This window comes from Coccinella septempunctata, chromosome 2 (assembly GCF_907165205.1).
Source record: "Coccinella septempunctata chromosome 2, icCocSept1.1, whole genome shotgun sequence".
NCBI classification, from domain to species: domain Eukaryota; kingdom Metazoa; phylum Arthropoda; class Insecta; order Coleoptera; family Coccinellidae; genus Coccinella; species Coccinella septempunctata.
The window spans coordinates 4,611,032-4,637,056 of NC_058190.1; the positions used below are offsets into that span (position 1 = coordinate 4,611,032).

General features: G+C 34.2%; 2 protein-coding genes across 2 annotated transcripts; both read right to left on the reverse strand.

Moving 5' to 3' along the window:
• Positions 1-1,585: 1,585 nt before the first annotated feature.
• Positions 1,586-8,630, reverse strand: LOC123308798 (ankyrin repeat, PH and SEC7 domain containing protein secG-like). Its single transcript, XM_044891651.1, has 3 exons — positions 8,131-8,630; positions 7,521-7,797; positions 1,586-2,676 (listed from the first exon to the last, which is right to left on the reverse strand). The coding sequence occupies exons 1-3, from the start codon at positions 8,164-8,166 to the stop codon at positions 1,586-1,588; spliced, it is 1,404 nt and encodes a 467-aa protein (XP_044747586.1). The 5' UTR covers positions 8,167-8,630.
• An 8,033-nt stretch (positions 8,631-16,663) lies between these two features.
• On the reverse strand, positions 16,664-19,679 carry LOC123308801 (ankyrin repeat, PH and SEC7 domain containing protein secG-like). Its single transcript, XM_044891652.1, has 2 exons — positions 18,921-19,679; positions 16,664-17,754 (listed from the first exon to the last, which is right to left on the reverse strand). Exons 1-2 carry the CDS (start codon positions 19,222-19,224, stop codon positions 16,664-16,666), a joined length of 1,395 nt encoding a protein of 464 aa, XP_044747587.1. The 5' UTR covers positions 19,225-19,679.
• Between the last annotated feature and the right edge of the window lie 6,346 nt (positions 19,680-26,025).

The window sequence follows — 26,025 nt, forward strand, 5'->3', positions numbered from 1 at the left end:
TGTTACAGAAATATCCTCATCTGAATCAAACAATCACAAAAATATTTTTTTAAATGAATTTATTGATTTTTTAGATTCTGCAACACCTGAGCTTGACGTGTCAGATCACGATAGTCAGAATAATGATATGGAAGATTCAGATGATGAATTATGTGATGATTATTTACATCTTTTTATCCTTAATGAATTAAATGAAAGTTAGTTGAAAATGATAAGGATAAATCCAGATGCATACCACCGGCCGATATGAATATCAACAAGTGTTACGATCTGAATTGAACTAGCCAATTTGCCATCGTCAAGGCCCCCAAATGGAGTACGCTCAATCGAAGAAAAGCAGATGCTGACCATGGTTTCGGTCTCATTTGACCTAATCAGAGCAACATAGCATTTTTCCACGATGGAGAACGTTTGGAATTGATGGAACTTTATTCAATATTGGCAATTGCTACTGGGTACTATACATTCACCCAGAGCGCCACCCAATATGAAACGGTGTCCGATTCAATCCCCTCCAGATAGAAACTAAGACGAAGACAATAGCATATTTTCCCTAATTAAGTACGCCGATTCGCTTTGCGAACAACAGACGTATGACAAATTGAGTCTGGGAACACGTTCAGATCACGGCAGACATGATGCCGGCGGTACAATAATAAATTCTTCGATGGAGCGTACTCCATTTGGGGGCCTTGACGATGGCAAATTGGCTAGTTCAATTCAGATCGTAACACTTGTTGATATTCATATCGGCGGGTGGTATGCATCTGAATTTATCCTTATTATTGTATTCTGTGCCTCTCTGTTTAGGCGCGTAATCATTCTTTTATTATTAGTTGAAAAGGTTCGGAAATCAATGAGTTCTTACCTGTACGTATACCTGCGTCCGTTGAGTACACTGTTGATTTCGAACGAATTTTATTTCAGAGATTTTAAGGCACAATTGCGACACGGATGTGTCGCATTTATTAATAAATTTAATTTCTCATCCACTGACTGAGAGTTGTTGTTCTACGGAATGGCTGAATGACCATTTTATTTATTAATAATATAGTAAGTAGTAGTCAAAAAAAATTCAAGCTCAATAAACGAATTGCACCCTTAGAAACGACGCTACGCACATTGAAGCTGACTGACCAGCTGTGTTCCGATTGAACGTTGACTGACTATCATAGTTTTGATTAAAATACCAAAAAATAAAAGTTTATAAAGTTTCAGCTTTGAGAAATTGATTTTATTATGTCGTATTATTATGTTTATGATGTTTATTATGTATGTATATTATGATCGTAATCACCTGAGAAAAAAACAGGCTCAATAAATTCAGAGACTTTTTTGACTCTGCCTCTTGGACTGAAAGGATAACAAAATATATATCAATTATTCACAATGGTGTATTTACATATAGAGTTATTAACAATATTTTATAGTTATTTAGGTACATTATTATTTACATAACTGTATTCACATAATTATTTACATAATGGTTGATATTAACAATTATTTACATAGTTATTTACAATAAGGTATTTACATAGTTATTTACAATGAGGTGTTTACATATATTACATTATTATTAATTATATTACTGTCTGGCAGTCTTAACATTTTCCATGTCGCTTATGGAGAGATGATCCGTCACCATTTTCACAAAAAGTGATGGCATTTTTCCCTCCCAATATCGGTTGAACATATCCGATGAAACTGCCATAAGTTTTTGTCGCCTTTTTGCCTTGGCAAACTTATAGGCGATCTCTCGACCGTAAATTGGATAAGTCCCCACTCTGTATTTTCTCATTGCGCCAATTATTGAAGGGTTATTAGCGTACCTTGCTAACTCCGCTACAGATTTCGTTAGAAGCCTCCAATAATTGACGCTGGTGTTCCTGATTTTTCTTTTCCTGAGCTTCTCTATTTCCCGGTAACATTTTGTCAGATATTGAGTTACACCTTCCTGCTGGCTCAAATATTCCTCCAGAGCTCTGTTGATTTTGGTGCCCTTCGAGATCTCCAGAGCGATATATTTGAGCACGGTCTGTCCAAGCGGGGTGTCCTCTAACAAAATCCCCCTTAGATATTTCAGAACAGGCACCGCTTCTTCTTCTGAAATATCTAAGTTGGCACCGTTCCGGAGAAATAGCAAAGCTACAGGTGCATTTTTCTTCTTGATACACCAAGAGAGCGGGGTCAGTCCTCGGCAGTCCTTGATATTCAAATCGGCTCCTCTGTCCAGAAACACCTCCACCAATTCTTCTGACACAGCCGATGTTTCGGGGAATTTAATGAAGAGTTTATGCAGCGGTGTGCAACCTTCATTATCCGTTGCGTTCAAATTGTGATCACACTCTATATACTTCTTTATTATCTTCTCATCTTCCGCATGGTAACAAGCTGAATGAAGAGGAGTTTCTCCCAAATCGCTCCTCAACTCCATGCTTGCACCATGTTTTATCAGGAGATGGAAAAGATCTGCTCTGCCAGAAGAAGCTGCATGGTGGAGAGGTGTCTCCTTAACGAAGCATCCCTTGTTGACGTCGGCTTTCATGCCCAACAAAATTTCGGCAGTTTTGTAGTATCCTCTTCGGATAGCCGAAATGAGCGCTGTGTGCCCGAAAGAATTCAGAGGTGTGTCCACATCTTCGAAATACTTGAACATCAAGTGTATCATTGATTGGTCTGAAAATAAAAAACAATATTAGAATGATTCACAAAGCGTTATGTTCACGAATCTATACTCCATTCACATTTATTTTAGCAGTCGGTTGGCCATGAAATAATTTTCTCAAGTTTTTGTAACTAGAACGTATACTCCATTCACTTTTATTTTAGCAGTCGGTTGGCCATGGAAATTTGACACATTTCACTCTGTATAGTACGAAAATGTGGGGTTATGACGCTTGTCAAAACATTTTTGGTTTTTAAATCAACCCCAGCGAGCACAAACATCCCAGGGATGTTTTGGGATGTTTCGAAAATGTTGGCATGAGGATGTTTCTTTGAAACGTAATATGCACTTCCCAAAGAGGTCTCCAAAGGCTATTGGAAATCTTTATTTGTTCTGATCTGTGCCATCTGTGGCATTTCTTCGTCTACCTACTGAGAGGTACTGTCGAGTTGAAAATAATGTAAACGTGTGGATATCTTCTCTTGCCGTCGCATAGTTTGCCTTGGGAGGTTTATTCCAAATAAACAATATACAATTGACCAATTTCATTTTGCCGCCATTTCCACTTTCTTCGTAGTTTGGACTGTGGACTGTTCGGAGTTGAAAGTTGATTGGTGATTTGTATAATATTAACCACTTCTGTGTTGGTTTTGATTGTGAATTTAGGATCGATCTCTTCATAGTAACCAAATACAATTAATAAGTAAGTATTACATGAATTAAATGTATAGTATAATGTCCAGAAACATACATATAACCTCAAAATAATCCACGCTGCGTGGTTAATATTATTTGTGTATTTGGGACTAGGTATAAGAGATCATTGAATTTTGGTTGGAATAATCGAATGGTATATGGAAGGTTATTATAATTATTCAAGAAATAACTTTATAAAGTTTAAAGCCATATAATCGAGGATTTCAACATATTTCGATAATCTATCTCTGCCGTTGATATATTTTGCAAGATTGTAAGATTACTCTTCCGACGATGATAATAATCATTCATCACTTGTGAATCACAAAATAATTCAAATTGTCCCAGAAAAGTTCTTGTTTTTGAAAACTCCTTTAAATTGTTTCATCTTTAAATAGCAGTACAAATAATTAAATAAATAAAATCGTTTCGCAAATCAACCTGTTCAGGAGCTATATACAACTCAAATCTTCCAGATCCTTTCATGCAGCTATTTTCTCTGTTATTTTAATTGGAAAAAATCATCTTAACCTTCATATATTTTGTGAATTAATTGTTTGAGTTCTTTTTATTTTGTAGATGTGATCCATAAAAAATTCCAAATCACTAGGAAAGTATTCGAACTTAATGCCAAAGATTGGTTTAGGCATATTAGCCAGAGGAGGAGGGACGATAAAATGAAGGGAAAATAAATTTTTCATAATTTTTTTTTTTCCCTTTCGGTACATCTAATATTATAATCAGTTTGTTTTCTATTATTTCTGGTTTTTTTATGTTAAATGTGATATTTCTCTTTGGTTTTTTATGTTTGTTTTATTGAATGTGATATATTTTTTTGTTTATTCTCCTTTTCTGTATAATATATAATATTTATCAATTGTTTTTTGTTGTTCAATTTTTTATGTGAAATGTGATTTCTTTTCCTTTTGTACCTGTTGGAGTATCATTAAAATATTTTTATTCTTATATAGTATTCTGTATTCCATTTAAAAACTTTGTAGCTCATTTAAAATAGAATGTGGTATCCTCAAACATTCAAATCAAAGAAAAAAAGGCCTCACAAAAGAATTTCATATGAAGTCTTACAAACAGCGATTTCGTGTGCGCAAAGCGCTTTAGAAATGTTCTATTGTGTACATGAAAAGGCTATCAAAAAAACTTCTGAGTAGTTCTTTTTGTGACATCTCAGGGACATTCATATAATAGCCGCCTGCGGCGGACATTGGCTGTTCTATAAAAGTTCTATTCATGTATAAACAGAACATCGCAGTGGATGTTCAATGTCTCGAAATCTCTTACTTTTAACATCTCTGAGATGTTTTTGTGCTCGCTGGGACGCTATGTTGCCCGTTCTACGTAAAAGATTCTGTTATTACGTATTTTATCACAATGCCGAATCTCTTCGGAAAATATGTGACGAACATAATTGAAGTTTATACAAATTGATTGAAGGTATACTAAATCCAGTTATTTGCATAGAAAATACAAGAGATCAGTATAATATCATAATATCCACTAGCTTGAGGAGAGTTAATGTTCGTTATCTTCTTTGGCTAAAGTTTGAGTTACATCAGTTGTAGATTTCAAAAATATTAACCCGAAGATGAAATGCATATGTTGCAGTGGTTGGGAATGGGTATCTCCCGAAGTAATTAACAGATAATTAGAAGAATGTTAAATTCTTCAACAAAAACCATCTTTCATTAATATAAGTAAAAGGAATTAAAGGAAGTTTCAATCAAGATGAACTTCACCTTTGAACAAAAATTTCACATGAATAAACAATTAGTAGGACAACTGGCGCGTATTTGTGGCTGTTCATCTTAATGCATTGATAACATTATGTTGAATGCAGTATAGTAAGGTTGGCACTCATGAAATGTCGTTAATGTCATAACGCCGTTGCCACAATTAATATCAATTTTTATTACGAAAATGCCGAAAGTGATTGAAAAAAGAGACAGAGGGTTTCAGGAAGTGCTATTCAGAATTCAGGTGCGCTCATTCAAATAGTCATACCCTGATATTCTAAAATCCACAATACGTCAGACGATAGCGAACATATTCAATGTAAGAGAATTTATATAATGTTTCATCTGAATCTAAAAGACTTATATTTCAGCTGAATATTTCCACAATCAGATAGATTGTGATTGAAGAGGATGACAAAGAACTTGCTTCTATTGGGAGACCCAAAAAAGTGGTGGCATTTGAGAATTTTATGTTTGAGCGAAAAGTTTACTACTAGATTTTCGATTAATGTCATCGTAGAATATGTTCCCGAAAATTGATTTTTCTATTTTTCATTTGACTTGTCCTGTACATCGTAAATGTCTTAAGGTTTAAATTTTGGGCTATAACTCAAAAACAAAAGAAGATAGAGGAATGCAGTTGATGGCATTATTAGTTTCTATTTCTAGAAAAAAGACGACCGTAATGTGCCATTTATTTTCCTCTTTCTCGTTAGGTTAAAAAGTTGATTTTTCGTAAAAGCGGCAACGTCGCAATATTGAAAGTATTTTAGTCAGATAGATCAGAAGCGTAAACCCTAAACCCTAGTAACCAAATTTTCAGAAGAATCCATGATCCGTTCTCCGTAGGCGTCCCACCGTGGGAAACCCTATATGCAGGGTGAGTCTTTGACTCGTACAAATATTTTAACAGTAGATTCTTGAGGTCAAAAGAAATATTTTTTCCCATACTCTTCTCCGATTCGGCCCTGATAAAAATTCATTTTTAAGTTTTCATAATGGAATGTGCTACCCCTTGAAAAACAAAATATCCTGCAGAATAACTAACTAAATCTGTGACAGTCATCAGTGGATCTTTAAACAGAGTTGTATTCGGCCAAAATACAAGGTGTCCAAGTTAAAGTGTCCCTATACCTTATTGTGGAAACTTAATACAGATTGCTGCGTTTTTCCCTGTTGGCATTAACTTTCTTATTTTGAATGAAACACCCTGTATATTATTGCATTTTTGAATTCCTTGTCAAATTTTAATATAACTTTGGTTAACAACCATGGTCTTATGTAGCACCGATTCTTAGATATTCGACTTTTTCCTAAAATTTTGACAGCTTTAGTTGCTCACTAAAATAGCTGATACTACTTTTCTAATGAATGTATCAAAACCAAATTTTGTCCAACTCTTGTCAACATATTGTTTCATATGTTACATTTCTTTTTTTAGCAATCTGATAAATGGGTCTTCAAAAATTAAAGTTAAAAATTCAAATAGAAGTTCAATCAAAATTTAATTTTTTCAATTGGCAACCTATATTTTTTTCATGTGCATCATGTAGAGCAGGTTAAAATGGGCAAAAAATTGATTTAAACTTTTTCTGTAATATGAATAGTTTCAGAAATATGGACGCAGAAGTACATTTTCCCTTAAGAACCAACGATAATTATTAATTAGTGTTGCTGCTAGCTTTGATTTTTTTGATGGATTTAATTATATTGATTGACTAATGGAAGACAAAATACTCTTTTACTCATAATCAGTACTCTCTCAATAAAAACAAATTATTTCAATTTTAAAGGGAGATTCAACTAAAAGATACATTTTTCTCAAAATAATCAACACCTTGTATTAAGGTTAGTTATAAAAAATGAAAATTTAATCGATTACACACAAGTTTTGTTCTCAACCTTTTTTTCTAGCTCCTTTAGTTTTCACAATAAGGTATAGGGACACTTCAACTCGGACACCCTGTACCCAATTTTTCAAAATTCACAGATATTCTTCAATTTTTGAACATCAAATTACTAGAAAACGGCGCATTATACGAGAAAATATGAAGAATACTTTTATTTTACATTTTACAAACGTCCAAATATTTATTAGGTAGCGTCCAACTTAGTTTCATGAGTTGGGTTCTTTGAATTTTTGGTATCTTTTTTTATGCTCTTAATTGGCATTCATTTTTTTTTTCACGGTTTTGTTTCTCAAATAAAAAAATTGGTCACATTTAGTGTATCTATTTATATCTTTTACTATTTCCCTCAAATTTTTCCTATTGACTTTTATTATCGAGGTGAGGGCACTTTGAGTATAAGAAGGAATTATTAATGATTTTTTTTTCATCATAGGATAGTCAACTATAAATAGATAAGTTTGTCATTCGTGGTATAGTAATTTGAATAGATCTACTCACTTCCTCCTTGAAATATCAGGTCGGCTATAGTTCCTCCGCACCATTTCTTCAACGGATTGGCACCATTCTGCAGAAGGAATATGATTTTCCTTTCATATTCCCTAACAGATCTTGAATCCACATCCTGGGGCCGATATACGTATAATCTCACTGCGACTATTCCCATAGGTGTAACGCCAGTTGGACTTTCGCAGTCGATGAAAAACTTGCCAGATTTCACCATTTTTTTCAGGGACTCGAACGTTCCATGAAGGCATGTTTCATGCAGAGGAAAATCCTGGAATAATCTCCTATTCATGTCCATTTTTGAATCTTTGATCGACAATAAACACGATATATTTTTTTATTATTCGCGTTAGATTTTATTCTATATAGATAGATTTACTTTTATATAACACTGATACTTTTTTAATTCGTAAGGAAACACTCTAACTGAACACTTAAATTCGCAAATTCGGAAATTCAACCGACTGCTCTGCTCGTTGCCGTTTTTATACTGAAGGAAGAAGTGAAGAACCATCACCTTTTTCGAAATGTAAAGTTGCAAAGGTTATGGAAATTTACTATAATAGTTAAACTCTCTATACCTGCTGAATAACAAAAGATTTACCATACTCAAAATTACTGAAAGGATAGTAGGTTCCATTCACTGAAGACTGGAGTCATATAATTTCACGAGATAAGGTACTTATCCCGTCAGAAAAATATAGTTACGATTATAAACATAAACCAAAACTCATACACTGTCGATATTTTGGGCAAAGGTAATCCCTGAAGATTTACAACTGTTCATTATTCCTCATCAGTTCTTCGAAATACTTTCATACTTTCGAACAAAATATTTTACTTGAGCGAGCTTTGCATCCAAATTCTCTGAAATTCTATCGATGACTCAGAATGCTGGCTGTCAATATTTTGGAGCGGCATTTTGACCACAGCCCGTAGTAAGTGATTTTGTGCTTGGTCGATAAAAAAATTCACATTTGTAGCAGTTCAAAGAATCGAATAAAAATAAATTGAAGAACAGATAAATGTTCGTGATTCAACAAGAATATGTCATTCTTTTCCCACAATCTTTATTTGATGACGACTAGTTTCGAGATGATCATATTTTCAAGTCGAAGCTACAAGTAACATCAAATAAGTATAAACACAAGGATAATAAATTAAGGTAAGAAACACTTACAAGCTACAATGGTCAGGTAATCAAAAACAAATCTTGCATCATATAATCAAAAAGAAAAAACTTCAAGTTCATAAAAACCAGGTAGATACATAGTATAATAAGAACAACAAGATGGACGAAAAATATAATTCATAATAACATTCCTGATTTCGAAACAATGAAGCGACATCTAATTGAAAAACGATAACGAGGTAACTCACGACAGGAATATGTTTTTACAGAACAACGAGAGACAAAGGAATCTACTACTGAAAGCACAAATAAAAAAAAATAAAAAACTTTCATATGGAAAGTAACAATAATCGGCTCGCAAGTAATAGGTAGATAACAGTAATAGGACCGTTCGAAGTAATTAGGAAGAGACTGGAGTGAAATCGAAAGATTGTAACCAATCTGTTTCTTTAAAATATTTTCCCCATTTTTATAAGAACTCAAGATATCCAAATTTTCTAAATGAATAAATGATCTAACAAGAGACCATTCTTAGCCTGGTGTGATATACACTGCTCCACAAGAGTTCGGGATATCGTATTCAATCGTTTTTAAAAGTATGTAATCTTCGAGAAAATCGCTGTAAAATCATTTAAAACTCAATAACAACTTGAAACGATCCAATAAAAATCAGTATGAGACATTTCGTCAATCTGGTCGCCTTTTTTCTGAAGTTTGGTTCTTTGACAGCGCTTCATGAATGTTCTTATTTTGAAATGAAGTCAGTTTATCAACGGCTTCGATTTGAAAAGAGTTTTCTGAAAATGCCAAGTCAGCCAAAGTGTGATAATATTTCGACTTTGGAATATAGCTTCAGGGAGACAGTGTTGCAGCCATAGTTGAGAATGCGCGCGAGGAGCTTGGTATTCCACATTTACCAATACCTCCGCACTCACCAGATTTGAATTGCATAGTGCATGTATGGGACATGCTCCAAAGAAGATTTTATGGAACCAAATTCCTCAAGAAATCTCTAAATCATAAACTTTTTAGGGTTTTCACTCCCAATCTCTGAAACAAAATCAATTAAAAATAAAATCAACGATTTGCTCCTGCGTAAATTCTTGCACTAATTTGTCAGGAGCAAATTAACTAGAAAAAATTGTTGCCTGACAATGAACTCAAAATAAATAACGTTGAAATTATAATTCTGTAACGTTTCGGAGTCTATATCAGACTCCTTCATCAGACGAAAATTCTATTTTTTAGAAAATCTTAGTTGTGGCTAAGATGTCTAAAAACATGGTGTATGCACTGATTAGATTTTGTTTTTCCCGCTTCGAAAATAAGAGATACCAAGATGGCTGAGATACAACCCCTAGAAGTTCGACAAAATTCCATTGAATTTCAAGTATGGGACTGTGGAAGGTGACACCGGCATCGCAAAAACGAAACAAAACATAAACATATGGCTGGAAAAAATGAATGGTTCAGTACCAAGTTCATCAGATTAGGTGCATCAGGTCATTTTTGAGAGAATCATAATTGTTGTATCGTGAAAAAAAAATTTGAAAATTGAGGCAGTTTCCCCATTTCATCCCATTTTTTTTGACGATTGTTGGAATGTTCGAACAAGAAGATTGTGATGCCCATTGTGAAGAAATTCGTGAATAATTTAGATTTGTTGGTGAGATTTTGAAGAATTATTCTATGTTTTACACTTGTGGCCTAAGTCTCTTCTGTCAGTTGGTATCGAAATTAGCCATTTCATAAAATCGTGTAAGTTACTAAGAAATAATGAGAATAATTCCATTTTCATTACCACGTAAATATCTAACGAAACCACATAGTCGAATGAGGAGAGTTTTTTCCCACTGCTTTGCGATAATTCAGCTAACAAACGGTCAATGGTCGTATAAGTTTATATTTCAGTAATCATTTTCAATTTTTTTTTCAACTTTGTCATTTTGAAAGTTTTGTTTAAGTGATTTTTGGTGAAACGCTTCATTTTGACCAGTTCTACCTTCTATTGAAAAAAAGCCTCACGCTTCAAATACTCAAACTTATATTTGGCGAAAAAGGTTCATCAAAATGACGTTTTTCATACACCGTTGTAAATAGGTTGCGAGACCTTTCAGATGAAATATCACTCAACCTCTCCTCAGTATTCAATTTTGAGGGGTTTAAGCACCCCTTCTTACGGGGTCAAAAGATGTCCCCCAATCAAAATCATTCGACGTGTTTCGAAAAAATTGTCCAATCACTATGAGATAAGAAATATACGGGTTGGTTCGTCTGAGATGGAACACCCTGTATAAATATAGCATGAACAGTTGTTGACAAAATATTCTGTAAGGTAATTCCATCATATTCTAGGGGTCGACTCGGTAGTTTCGGAAAATAAGTTTTCCAGAATTTTCGCGAAGTTTTTCTTCCTTCTGTTTTGCAGATAATACAAACCTTAATTTGATAAATCAATATCATGGAAAACGAAGTTCTAGTACAGTTTTTGGTTGTTTGGTTTTTTCATCACATTTATGAAATGATTTCCATATTTTATTTCCATATTCCTATTTATTTGATACCTATCGTAGAATACGATATAATATTTAAAAAGGTACTGTATTGATACTGTTTTTTTTTTGTGATGAAAATCGAGTCCCATTTTATATATCCGTTTTCTTCAATTTTTAGGATGAGACGATGCAACCCCTTCAGAAGGAAATATTTCAGCTCATTGTGAATATATTATCTAGAATCCTTGAATAATTAAATTCAAAATCCGTTTTGATTGAAATTTCCATCAATAATCCGTCGTAATTATTTAAAACAGAGAGTAACAGTCTGTCAGTATTCGGTATGGAGAGTAGAGAGAAGGAGAACGATCGCTGCTTTGAGACCACAGATTTTTTGTCCCCTAAAATATGTACCAATAGTAGTAGTTCATGTTTTTGCCAACAGTCGCGCTGGCCATCACGAGAGTGCGAAATTTTGTTTACACAAATCAAATTGTAGTTGGCTCGTTGGCTGAGTGAACTGTTTCCCTGGTGACAGATGATAGGAATATTATTATTGTCGATTTTTGATAAGAGAACAACATATGACCATGGTGAAATGTTGAAGCGTGCGCTAGTATAAGAGTGTTTTGGCATCGGAAAGAAAAGGAGAAGAGATAAAATTTCCGAGAGCATTTTTGAGAGAAAATTGGAAAAAACCTTATCTCAAGAATCAACTCCCAATCAATTTGTGTGTCAAGAGCACTTTTGCGATGAAGATATCAAAAAGATGATGGATTCATTATAAACGAAATCGGAATTGTCATCCCTCGTGAGAAGTTGACTCTTCTGAATAAGAATATTTAACCAATAAAACTACATGGTTCAGAAGTAAATATTCTTGAAGAATTTTGTTGGCATAACATAATATATGGTTTATATCGGTTCTCAGCTGAGTATTGGCAAAAGAATCTACTCTAATACCTAAGTGATAAATCTGAGACTGCTACCTTTTGTTGTCTTGATGTGTACTGCTCCTCACTATGGATTTATATAATTTTGAAGATTAGTAAACCAACTAACATAGCTGCTTTCAATAAACAATGATAAACAAAAGTAGGTACAATTTTTTTGATCAGTGATTTCTTTTGAATTTCATTGATTTCGACTTGCATTTTATTGCATATAATTCAGAGAACTCATATTCAATATAGATTTGAAGAAAGGTATTTGAAAAATCATCAGAAAAACCACGATGACACATAACCTTAAATAAAATGAAGGCTGTTCATTTCAAATTTACGCTTGAATCCCCACTCCTTATCGATACCCGCTGTAATCGCAGCGACACCTATTTTCCCCGTTTTTGGAGACACATTTTTAGTACGGCGATCGTTCTCCTTCTCTCTACTCTCCATAGTATTCGGTGTTGTTTTTCCATCCACAAAAACATCATTATTGATGATTGAGAAATACATATTATTCTTCTATGAAACATTCGGTGCAACATGTGATGAAACATCATTCAAGAAGGAGGGTATGTAGTCTATATATTTTATTGTCCACCTTCTTTCTTTATTAATTGAACCCATTATCAACAGTCATCAGCTTTATTGGAAAAATATTTTGGAGGAAACGGTAAGAGCAGTTTCTCAATCTATTCCAGAAGGTATGTAGTGTTTCCTAACTATTGAACAAAGTGTAATTGTTGGATTTTTCAGAATGTCAACCTTCAAGACTGGAGGATTCTGAAGAAGTACAGTGGGAAGATATTCCTGAAGTTAATACTGGGTGAGTCTTTGACACGAACAAATATTTTAACAGTAGATTCTTGAGGTCAAAAGATACAATTTTTTCCCTTACCATTTTTTCCGAATCGGTTCTGTTTAAAAGATACAAGTTGTTGAAAAACCCAAAAAAAAAAATGTTATTTATAGTTTTATCTCACAAACAGTTTTATCGAATGAAATGAATTTGGCAATATAGTTTTTCATTAATCTTTTTCGAACACAAGATATCATCCACGTCTCCCAGTTTTCTGATTATGACCATTACGTACCATAAAATACCAAAACTTCAAAGAACCCAACTCTTGAAACTAAGTTGGATGCTATCTGATAAATATTTGAACGTTTGGTAAAAGAAAAGTATTCTTCATATTTTCTCGTATAATGCGCCGTTTTCATGTAGATAGAAGGTTTCGTGTTTTTGTTGATGATAATAATTTCAAAATTTTGAATAATGGTCTTCCACAAGGATCGGTTTTAGCACCTCTTTTTTTCAATTTATATATCTGTGTGATATAACTACTACATCTTCTGAGATATTTATTGTAAGTTGATGATATCGCTCTAGCATTCCTTAATCCTGATTTAAGATGCATAGAGAATAATCTATCTACAGATTTAGAAATTTTGAGGAATAACTTCTTCGAGTGGCGTTTGCGTCCTAACCCAAATAAAACCGCGTTTCCATTTGAATAATCATCAAAAATATAGAAAATTGAGTATAGTTTTCGAAAATTCTTTATTGGAACATAACTTCAATCCTAGATATCTAGGAGTTAGCTGGATTCTTCGTTGAATTTCAAAGCTCATTCTGAAAATTTGCGTCTGAAGTTAAAAAAAAACTAGGAATAATATCCTGCATAAACTAGCTGGTACTTCATGGGGTCCTGATGCAGCTACTCTTCGAACGGCAGCCCTAGCTCTGGTTTTTTCGGCTGCTGAATATTGTTGCCTCATTTGGGTTAATAGTGATAATGTGCAAAGAATTGATGGACTGCTTAATCTTTCCATAAGAATTTTTAACTGCAATTATTAGATCTTCACCCAGTCAAAGGTTACCAGTTCTTTCAAACATTGTACCGCCTCATATTCGTAGAAAGACTGCGGTTATGAATTTCTGAAATAAACAATCCTTTGCCGACTCATTTCCAATTCTGTCCAACATTCCAGAAAATACGACTCCAAGACTGAAGTCGCGTAAACCTTTATGGCCCAAGTTTTTACTTAATTCGAATGTAAGGAACAAGGACCTTTGTCTGAATGGAATACGTGCACTATTTCCAACCAAAAATTAGTTGAAGTTTCTGGTTTTGATCTTCCCAGGAAAATATGTTGTATTCTGAATCGTATACAGTCAACAGCTGGTCAGTCAGCTTCAATGCGCGTAGAAAAAGTTGGGACTCAAAATCATCAAAGGATGATTAATGTCAGTAGAATGCATTAAATATTGAGAAATTCTGTTTGCAATGCTCTTCCTGGACTGGATGCTTTGACTGGATGTAATTTTAACCCAGCTTTTCACAAGAAAGGTACAAAAAAAAACCTCTGCAGATAATGAAGCAAAGCGAAGATTTTCAATAAACATTCGCTGACCTTGGACTTGCAGATGAAATCAACCAGAATAATATGTTCAATAAGGTTCAAGAATTTGTTATACGGCTTGAAAAAAATAAAATCAATTGAAGGGTACAGGGAAACAACCATCGATGTCAATTCTCCTTATAGCTGAGAAAAACGCGTTTTCAACTTCAAAATCCGTTCATATTATTTAAAATATGACAAATTAAATACTATTGTTCTCGAAATGAACATTATTAATATCATTATACATAAAATTAGTGCATTACATATTACATGAAATGACTTGACATCAATGGTTTTTTCCATGTACCCTTCAATTGACGAAGCAAGATTCGTTTTACTTTCAAAGACGTATAAATGACTTAGCACCACAAACGATCCTTTTGAAATTAAAATCAGGAATGTAGATGCCACCATGCCAGTCAGAATTGATGCAGCAGTTCTTAAGAGCTTCATTACAAATATTTGGCAGAATGCTCACCCTCAAATTACAACGGAGCTATCTCCTACTGACTACGGCTGCAAATTGGTGGATGAGAAATATGAGTTTGTTTGGTTCAAAGGCGATTACCAGAACTTGTACAGGATGTTATTATTCAACCTTTACAAGAAAATACTGTTACAGAATTGAACAACCACAAATTTTTTTTTTATGAATTTATTGATTTTTTAGATTCTGCAACACCTGAGCTTGACGTGTCAGATCACGATAGTCAGAATAATGATATGGAAGATTCAGATGATGAAATATGTGATGATTATTTACAGCTTTTTATCCTTAATGAATTAAATGAATATTATTTGAAGATAATAAGGATAAATTCAGATGCAAACCACTCTCCGATATGAATATCAACAATTGTTACGATCTGAATTGAACTAGCCAATTTGCCATCGTCAAGGCGCCCAAATGGAGTACGCTCAATCGAAGAAAAGCAGATGCTGACCATGATTTCGGTCTCATTTGACCTCATCAGAGCAACATAGCATTTTTCCACGATGGAGAACGTTTGGAATTGATGGAACTTTATTCAATATTGGCAATTGCTACTGGGTACTACACATTTACCCAGAGCGCCACCCAATATGAAACGGTGTCCGATTCAATCCCCTCCAAATAGAAACCAAGACGAAGACAATAGCATATGTCCCATATTTTCCCTAATTAAGTACGCCGAATTGAGAAGTCTGGGAACACGTTCAGATCACGGCAGACATGATGCCGGCGGTACAATAATAAATTCTTCGATGGAGCGTACTCCATTTGGAGGCCTTGACGATGGCAAATTGGCTAGTTCAATTCAGATCGTAACACTTGTTCATATTCATATCGGCGGGTGGATGCATCTGAATTTATCATTATTATCGTATTCAGTGCCTCTCTGTTTAGGCGTAATCATTCTTTTATTATTAGTTGAAAATGTTCGGAAAACAATGAGTTCTTACCTGTACGTATACCTGCGTCCGTTGAGTACACTGTTGATTTCGAACGAATTTTATTTCAGAGATTTTAAGGCACAATTGCGACACGGATGTGTCGCATTTATTAATAAATTTAATTTCTCATCCACTGACTGAGAGTTGTTGTTCTACGGAATGGCTGAATGACCATTTTATTTATTAATAATATAGTAAGTAGTAGTCAAAAAAAACTCAAGCTCAATAAACGAATTGCACCCTTAGAAACGACGCTACGCACATTGAAGCTGACTGACCAGCTGTGTTCCGATTGAACGTTGACTGACTATCAGAGTTTTGATTAAAATACCAAAAAACAAAAGTTTATAAAGTTTCAGCTTTGAGAAATTGATTTTATTATGTCGTATTATTATGTTTATGATGTTTATTATGTATGTATATTATGATTGTAATCACCTGAGAAAAAAACAGGCTCAATAAATTCAGAGACTTTTTTGACTCTGCCTCTTGGACTGAAAGGATAACAAAATATATATCAATTATTCACAATGGTGTATTTACATATAGAGTTATTAACAATATTTCATAGTTATTTAGGTACATTATTATTTACATAACTGTATTCACATAATTATTTACATAATGGTTGATATTAACAATTATTTACATAGTTATTTACAATAAGGTATTTACATAGTTATTTACAATGAGGTGTTTACATATATTACATTATTATTAATTATATTACTGTCTGGCAGTCTTAACATTTTCCATGTCGGTTATGGAGAGATGATCCGTCACCATTTTCACAAAAAGTGATGGCATTTTTCCCTCCCAATATCGGTTGAACATATCCGATGAAACTGCCATAAGTTTTTGTCGCCTTTTTGCCTTGGCAAACTTATAGGCGATCTCTCGACCGTAAATTGGATAAGTCCCCACTCTGTATTTTCTCATTGCGCCAATTATTGAAGGGTTATTAGCGTACCTTGCTAACTCCGCTACAGATTGCGTTAGAAGCCTCCAATAATTGACGCTGGTGTTCCTGATTTTTCTTTTCCTGAGCTTCTCTATTTCCCGGTAACATTTTGCCAGATATTCAGTTACACCTTCCCGCTGGCTCAAATATTCCTCCAGAGCTCTGTTAATTTTGGTGCCCTTCGAGATCTCCAGAGCGATATATTTGAGCACGGTCTGTCCAAGCGGGGTGTTCTCTAACAGAATCCTCCTTAGATATTTCAGAACAGGCACCGCTTCTTGTTCTGAAATATCTAAGTTGGCACCGTTCCGGAGAAACAGTAAAGCTACAGGTGCATTTTTCTTCTTGATACACCAAGAGAGCGGGGTCAGTCCTCGGCAGTCCTTGATATTCAAATCGGCTCCTCTGTCCAGAAACACCTCCACCAATTCTTCTGACACAGCCGATGTTTCGGGGAATTTAATGAAGAGTTTATGCAGCGGTGTGCAACCTTCATTATCCGTTGCGTTCAAATTGTGATCACACTCTATATACTTCTTTATTATCTTCTCATCTTCCGCATGGTAACAAGCGGAATGAAGAGGAGTTTCTCCCAGATCGCTCCTCAACTCCATGCTTGCTCCATGTTTCATCAATAGATGGAAAAGTTCTGGTCTGCCAGAAGAAGCTGCATGGTGGAGAGGTGTCTCTTTAACGAAGCATCCCTTGTTGACATCGGCTTTCATGCCCAACAACATTTCGGCAGTTTTGTAATATCCTCTTAGGATAGCCGAAATGAGCGCTGTGTGCCCGAAGGAATTCAGAGGTGTGTCCACGTCTTCGAAATACTTGAACATCAAGTGTATCATTGATTGGTCTGAAAATAAAAAACAATAGTAGAATGATTCACAGAGCGTTATGTTCACGAATCTACTTGGTGTCCCGATATAAGAATGCGACAAACGGAAACTGTAAAATGAGGTCATCAAGGTGGATTGTGGACTCATGTGAAGATGTGTAGAAATATTTTTGAATTTTTCTATACAGGGTGAGTCTTTGACTCGTACAGATATTTGAACAGTAGATTCTTTAGGTCAAAAGAAACACTTTTTTCCTTTACAATTTTTTCCGAATCGGCTCGGTTTAAAAGATACAGGCTGTTGAAAACCATAAAAAAATGTTATTTTTAGTTCTCACAAACGGTTTTTTCAAATGAAATGGATATCGGAATATAGTTTTTCATTTATATGTTGAATCTTTTTCGAACACAAGATATCACCCACGTCGACCAGTTTTCCGATTTTTTTTTTAAATAAGAGTATTCTTCATATTCTCTCGTATAATGCGCCGTTTTCGAGTAATTTGATGTTCAAAAATTGAAAAGTATCGATGAACTTTAAAAAATTAGCTACTTTGGCTGAATACAACTCTGTTTAAAAGATTGACAAATGTGTAGTGTCATAGATTTAGCTTGTTATTCTTAAGGCAATTTTGTTTCTCCAGGGATGGCACAGCTCATTATGAAAACTTAAAAAATGACTATATCTTTTTATCACTGTACAGGGTGGGCAAAATTCGTTGTCTACTGAAGGGATCTCGAGAACTATAGCAGCTAGAAGAAAACGGATGACACATTCTCTAGCTCTTTTTTCCTTCCTATTCCAAATCTGAAAACAGATCCAGCCTAACGGTCATAGATTTTGAGTTATGAACGAAAATTGGGAAATTGTAACTCCCTTATTTTTTATTGGGTTCTTTGAATTTTTGGTATATTTTTTATGCTCTCAATGGGATGAAGCATTTATTTCTTTTCACGGTTTTGTTTTTTTTCCCAAATAAAAACATTGGTCACACTTAGTGTACCCATATCTATTTATATCTTTTACTTTTACCCTATTTTTCCTATTGACTTCTATTATCGAGATGAGGGCACTTTGAGTATAAGAAGGAATTATTAATGAATTTTTTTTAATCATAGGATAGTCAACTATAAATAGATATGTTTGTCATTCGTGGTATAGTAATTTGAATAGATCTACTCACTTCCTCCTTGAAATATCAGGTCGGCTATAGTTCCTCCGCACCATTTCTTCAACGGATTGGCACCATTCTGCAGAAGGAATATGATTTTCCTTTCATATTCCCTAACAGATCTTGAATCCACATCCTGGGGCCGATATACGTATAATCTCACTGCGACTATTCCCATAGGTGTAACGCCAGTTGGACTTTCGCAGTCGATGAAAAACTTTCCAGATTTCACCATATTTTTCAGAGACTCGAACGTTCCATGAAGGCATGTTTCATGCAGAGGTAAATCCTGGAATAATCTCCTATTCATGTCCATTTTTGAATTTTTGATCGACAATAAACACGATATATTTTATTATTATTCGCGTTAGATATTATTCTATATAGATTTAACTTTTGTATAACACTGATACTTTCTTAACTCGTACGGAAACACTCTAACTGAACACTTAAATTCGCAAATTCGAAAATTAAACCGACTGCTCTGCTCGTTGCCGTTTTTATACTGAAGGAAGAAGTGAAGAACCACCAATATTTCCGAAATGTAAAGTTGCAAAGGTTATGGAAATTTACTATAATAGTTAAACTCTCTATACCTGCTGAATAACAAAAGATTTGCCATATTCAAAATTACTGAAAGAATTGTAGGTTCCATTCACTGAAGACTGGAGTCATATATTTTCACGAGATAAGGTACTTATCTCGTCAGAAAAATACAGTTACGGTCATAAACGTGGACCAAAACTCATACACTTTTGATATTTTGGGCATAGGTAATCCCTGAAAATTTACAACGGTTCAGTTCTTCGAAATACTTTCATACTTTCGAACAAAATATTTACCTGAGCGAGCTTTGAATCCAAATTCTCTGAAATTCTATCGATGACTCAGAAAGCTGGCTGTCAATATTTTGGAGCGGCACTTTGACTACAGTCTGTAGTCAGTGATTTTGAGCTTGGTCGATAAAAAAATTCACATGTGTAGCAGTTCAAAGAATCGAATAAAAATAAATTGAAGAACAGATAAATGTGCATGATTCATCAAGAATATGTAATTCTCTTCCCACAATCTTTATTTGATGACGACTAGTTTCGAGACCTCCAGAATGATCCCATGTTCAAGTCAAAGCTACAAGTAACATCAAATAAGTATAAACACAAGTATAATAAATTAAGGTAAAGAATCACGGTTCAGATCACGGCAGACATGATGCCAGCGGTACAATAATAAATTCTTCGATGGAGCGTACTCCATTTGGGGGCCTTGACGATGGCAAATTGGCTGGTTCAATTCAGATCGTAAAACTTGTTGATATTCATATCGGCGGGTGGTATGCATCTGAATTTATCCTTATTATTGTGTGCCTCTCTGTTTAAGCGTAATCATTCTTTTATTATTAGTTGAAAATGTTCGGAAATCAATGAGTTCTTACCTGTACGTATACCTGCGTCCGTTAAGTACACTGTTGATTTCGAACGAATTTTATTTCTGAGATTTTAAGGCACAATTGCGACACGGAAATGCCTTATTAGAATAAATGCGTTACTTTGAATGATTATGATAATAACATTGATTAATAAATTCAATTTCTTATCCACTGACTGAGGGGCGTTGTTCTACGGAATGGCTGACAGACCATTTTATTTATTAATAATATAGTAAGTAGTATTTAAAAAAAATTCAAGCTCAATAAACTCTTTGCACCCTTAGAAACGACGCTACACACATTGAAGCTGACTGACCAGCTGTGTTCCGATTGGAAGTTGACTGACTATCATAATTTTGATTAAAATACCAAAAAACAAAAAATTATAAATTTCAGCCTTAATAAATTGATTTTATTATGTCGGTGATCACGACATATTTGACCGCGCACCTGATGCACATGTTCTAACATCTACTTCACTGACCGCAGCATTTTATTGTATATTATGATTGTAATCACCTGAGAAAAAACCAGGCTTAATAAATTCAGAGACTTTTTTGACTCTGTCTCCTGGACTGAAAGGATAACAAAATATATATCAATTATTCACAATGGTGTATTTACATATAGAGTTATTCACAATATTTTATAGTTATTTAGGTATATAATTATTTACAGAACTGTATTTACATAATTATTTACATAGAGGTTTATATTAACAATTATTTACATAGTTATTTACAATAAAGTATTTACATATATTATATTATTATGAATTATATTATTGTCCGGCAGTCTCAACATTTTCCATGTCGGTTATAGAGAGATGATCCGTTACCATTTTTACAAAAGGTGACGGCATTTTTCCCTCCCAATATCGGTTCAACATATCCGATGAAACTGCCATAAGTTTTTGTCGCCTTTTTGCCTTGGCAAACTTATAGGCGATCTCTCGACCGTAAATTGGATAAGTCCCCACTCGGTATTTTCTCATTGCGCCAATTATTGAAGGGTTATTAGCGTACCTTGCTAACTCTGCTACAGATTTCGTAAGAAGCCTCCAATAATTGACGCTGGTGTTCCTAATTTTTCTTTTCCTGAGCTTCTCTATTTCCCGGTAACATTTTGTCAGATATTCGGTAACACCTCCCCGCTGGCTCAAATATTCCTCCAGAGATCTGTTAATTTTGGTGCCCTTCGAGATCTCCAGAGCGATATATTTGAGCACGGTCTGTCCAAGCGGGGTATTCTCTAACAAAATCCTCCTTAGATATTTCAGAACAGGCACCGCTTCTTGTTCTGAAATATCTAAGTTGGCACCGTTCCGGAGAAATAGCAAAGCTACAGGTGCATTTTTCTTCTTGATACACCAAGAGAGCGGAGACAATCCTCGGCAGTCCTTGAGATTCAGATCGGCTCCTCTGTCCAGAAACACCTCCACCAATTCTTCTGACACGGCCGATGTTTCGGGGAATTTAATGAAGAGTTTATGCAGCGGTGTGCAACCTTCATTATCCGTTGCGTTCAAATTCCGATCATGCTCTATAAACATCTTTACTATCTCCTCATCTTCCGCATGGTAACAAGCTGAATGAAGAGGAGTTTCTCCCAAATCGCTCCTCAACTCCATGCTTGCCCCATGTTTTATTAATAGATGGAAAAGATCTGCTCTGCCAGAAGAAGCTGCATGGTGGAGAGGTGTCTCCTTAACGAAGCATCCCTTGTTGACGTCGGCTTTCATGCCCAACAAAATTTCGGCAGTTTTGTAGTATCCTCTTCGGATAGCCGAAATGAGCGCTGTGTGCCCGAAAGAATTCAGAGGTGTGTCCACATCTTCGAAATACTTGAACATCAAGTGTATCATTGATTGGTCTGAAAATAAAAAACAATATTAGAATGATTCACAGAGCATGTTATGTTATGTTCACGAATCTATACTCCATTCACATTTATTTTATTTTAACAGTCGGTTGGCCATGAAATAATTTTCTAGTTTTTAGTTTTTTAGTTTTTCTAGTTTTGCTAACTAGAACGGAGTAAGGTTGGCACTCATGAAATGTCGTTAATGTCATAACGCCGTTGCCACAACTTATATCAATTTTTATTACGAAAATTCCGAAAGTGATTGAAAAAAGAGACAGGGTTTCAGGAAGTGCTATTTAGAATTCAGGTCCGCTTATTCAAATAGTTATACCCTGATATTCTAAAATTCACAATGCGTCAGACGGTAGTGAACATATTCAATGTAAGAGAATTTATATAATGTTTCATCTTAATCTAAACGACTTATATTTCAGCTGAATATTTCCACAATCAAATAGATTGTGAATGAAGAGGATGACAAAGAATTTCCTTTTATTGGGAGACCCAAAAAAGTGGTGGCATTTGAGAATTTTATGTTTGAGTGAATTAATGCGAAAAGTTTACTACAGGATTTTCGATAAATAAATGTCATCGTAGAATAAGTTCTCGAATATTGATTTTTCTATTTTTCATTGACTTGTCCTGTACATCGTAAATGTCTTAAGGTACCAATAAATACCTAATTATTTCTAATTTTATCAATGTATTAAGATGAACAGCCACAAATACGCGCCAGTTGTCCTGTTAATTGTTTATTCATGTGGAATTTTTGTTCAAAGGTGAAGTTCATCTTGACCTGAAACTTCTTTTAATTCCTTTTACTTATATTGATGCAAGATGACTTTTGTTGAAGAATTTAACATTCTTGTAATTATAAATATGTTAATTGCTTCGATTAGATACCAATTCCCAACCACTGCATCATATGCATTTCATCTTCGGGTTAATATTTTTGAAATTTACAACTGATGTAACGTATTCAAACTTTAGCCAAAGAAGATAACGAACATTAACTCTCCTCAAGCTGGTGCATATTATGATATTATACTGATCTCTTGTATTTTCCATGCAAATAACTGGATTTGATATGCCTTCAATCAGTTTGTATAAACTTCAATTGTGTTCGTCACATATTTTCCGAAGAGATGTATGATATATTTCTGAAAAAGTAAAAGAAATGGCAATTCTTTCTAAGTCATTTAAAACTACTGTTTCCATTAGAAAAAACACAACTTTATGTTATAGCTCAGCAAATAAACCTGTAGGAAAAACTCGTAGTACGCCACTGGGTTACTATCAAAAAAGTGTATAATGTTTTCATTTCAACATCCTAACACAAACAGAAACGGAGGTAATGATCAAAGTTGAAATCGCTCAGATTTAAATTTTGGGCTATAACTCAAAAACAAAAGAAGATAGAGGAATGCAGTTGATGGCATTATTAGTTTCTATTTCTAGAAAAAAGACGACCGTAATGTGCCATTTATTTTCCTCTTTCTCGTTAGGTTAAAAAGTTGATTTTTCGTAAAAGCGGCAACGTCGCAATATTGAAAGTATTTTAGTCAGATAGATCAGAAGCGTAAACCCTAAACCCTAGTAACCAAATTTTCAGAAGAATCCATGATCCGTTCTCCGTAGGCGTCCCACCGTGGGAAACCCTATATACAGGGTGAGACTTTGACTCGTACAAATATTTCAACAGTAGATTCTTGAGGTCAAAAGAAATATTTTTTCCCATACTTTTTTCCGATTCGGTCCGGATAAAAATTCATTTTCAAGTTTTCATAATGGAATGTGCTACCCCTAGAAAAACAAAATATCCTTCAGAATAACTAGCTGAATCTGTGACAGTCATCAGTGGATCTTTTAAGCAGAGTTGTATTCGGCCAAAATACAGGGTGTCCAAGTTAAAGTGTCCCTATACCTTATTGTGGAAACTTAATACAGGGTGCTGCGTTTTTCCCTGTTGGCATTAACTTTCTTATTTTGAATGAAACACCCTGTATATTATTGCATTTTTGAATTCCTTGTCAAATTTTAATATAACTTTGGTTAACAACCATGGTCTTATGTAGCACCGATTCTTAGATATTCGACTTTTTCCTAAAATTTTGACAGCTGTAGTTGCTCACTAAAATAGCTGATACTACTTTTCTAATGAATGTATCAAAACCAAATTTTGTCCAACTCTTGTCAACATATTGTTTCATATGTTACATTTATTTTTTTAGCAATCTGATAAATGGGTCTTCAAAAATTAAAGTTAAAAATTCAAATAAAAGTTCAATCAAAATTTAATTTTTTCAATTGGCAACCTGTATTTTTTCATGTGCATCATGTAGAGCAGGTTAAAATGAGCAAAAAATTTATTTAAACTTTTTCTGTAATATGAATAGTTTCAGAAATATGGACGCAGAAGTACATTTTCCCTTAAGAACCAACGATAATTATTAATTAGTGTTGCTGCTTTATAGTTGGCTTTGATTTTTTTGATGGATTTAATTATATTGATTGACTAATGAAAGACTAAATACTCTTTTACTCATAATCAGTACTCTCTCATAATAAAATTAAATTATTTCAATTTTAAAGGGAGATTCAACTAAAAGATACATTTTTCTCAAAATAATCAACACCTTGTATTAAGGTTGGTTATAAAAAATAAAAATTTAATCGATTACACCCAAGTTTTGTTCTCAACTTTTTTTTCTAGCTCCTTTAGTTTTCACAATAAGGTACAGGGACACTTTAACTCGGACACCCTGTACCCAATTTTTCAAATTTCACAGATATTCTTCAATTTTTGAACATTAAATTACTAGAAAACGGCGCATTATACGAGAAAATATGAAGAATACTTTTATTTTACATTTTACAAACGTCCAAATATATATTAGGTAGCGTCCAACTTAGTTTCATGAGTTGGGTTCTTTGAATTTTTGGTATATTTTTTATGCTCTTAATGGGATGAAGCATTCATTTTTTCACGGTTTTGTTTTTCAAATAAAAACATTGGTCACACTTAGTGTGTCTATTTATATCTTTTACTTTTACCCTCCAATTTTTCCTATTGACTTCTATTATCGAGATGAGGGCACTTTGAGTATAAGAAGGAATTATTAATGATTTTTTTTTCATCATAGGATAGTCAACTATAAATAGATAAGTTTGTCATTCGTGGTATAGTAATTTGAATAAATCTACTCACTTCCTCCTTGAAATATCAGGTCGGCTATAGTTCCTCCGCACCATTTCTTCAACGGATTGGCACCATTCTGCAGAAGTAATATGATTTTCCTTTCATATTCCCTAACAGATCTTGAATCCACATCCTGGGGCCGATATACGTATAATCTCACTGCGACTATTCCCATAGGTGTAACGCCAGTTGGACTTTCGCAGTCGATGAAAAACTTGCCAGATTTCACCATTTTTTTCAGGGACTCGAACGTTCCATGAAGGCATGTTTCATGCAGAGGAAAATCCTGGAATAATCTCCTATTCATGTCCATGTTTGAATCTTTGATCGACAATGAACACGATATATTTTATTATTATTCGCGTTAGATATTATTCTATATAGATAGATTTACTTTTATATAACACTGATACTTTTTTAATTCGTACGGAAACACTCTAACAGAACACTTAAATTCGCAAATTCGAAAATTAAACCGACTGCTCTGCTCGTTGCCGTTCTTATACTGATGGAAGAAGTGATGAACCACCCCTATTTCCGAAATGTAAAGTTGCAAAGGTTATGGAAATTTACTATAATAGTTAAACTCCCTATACCTGCTAAATAACAAAATATTTACCATATTCAAA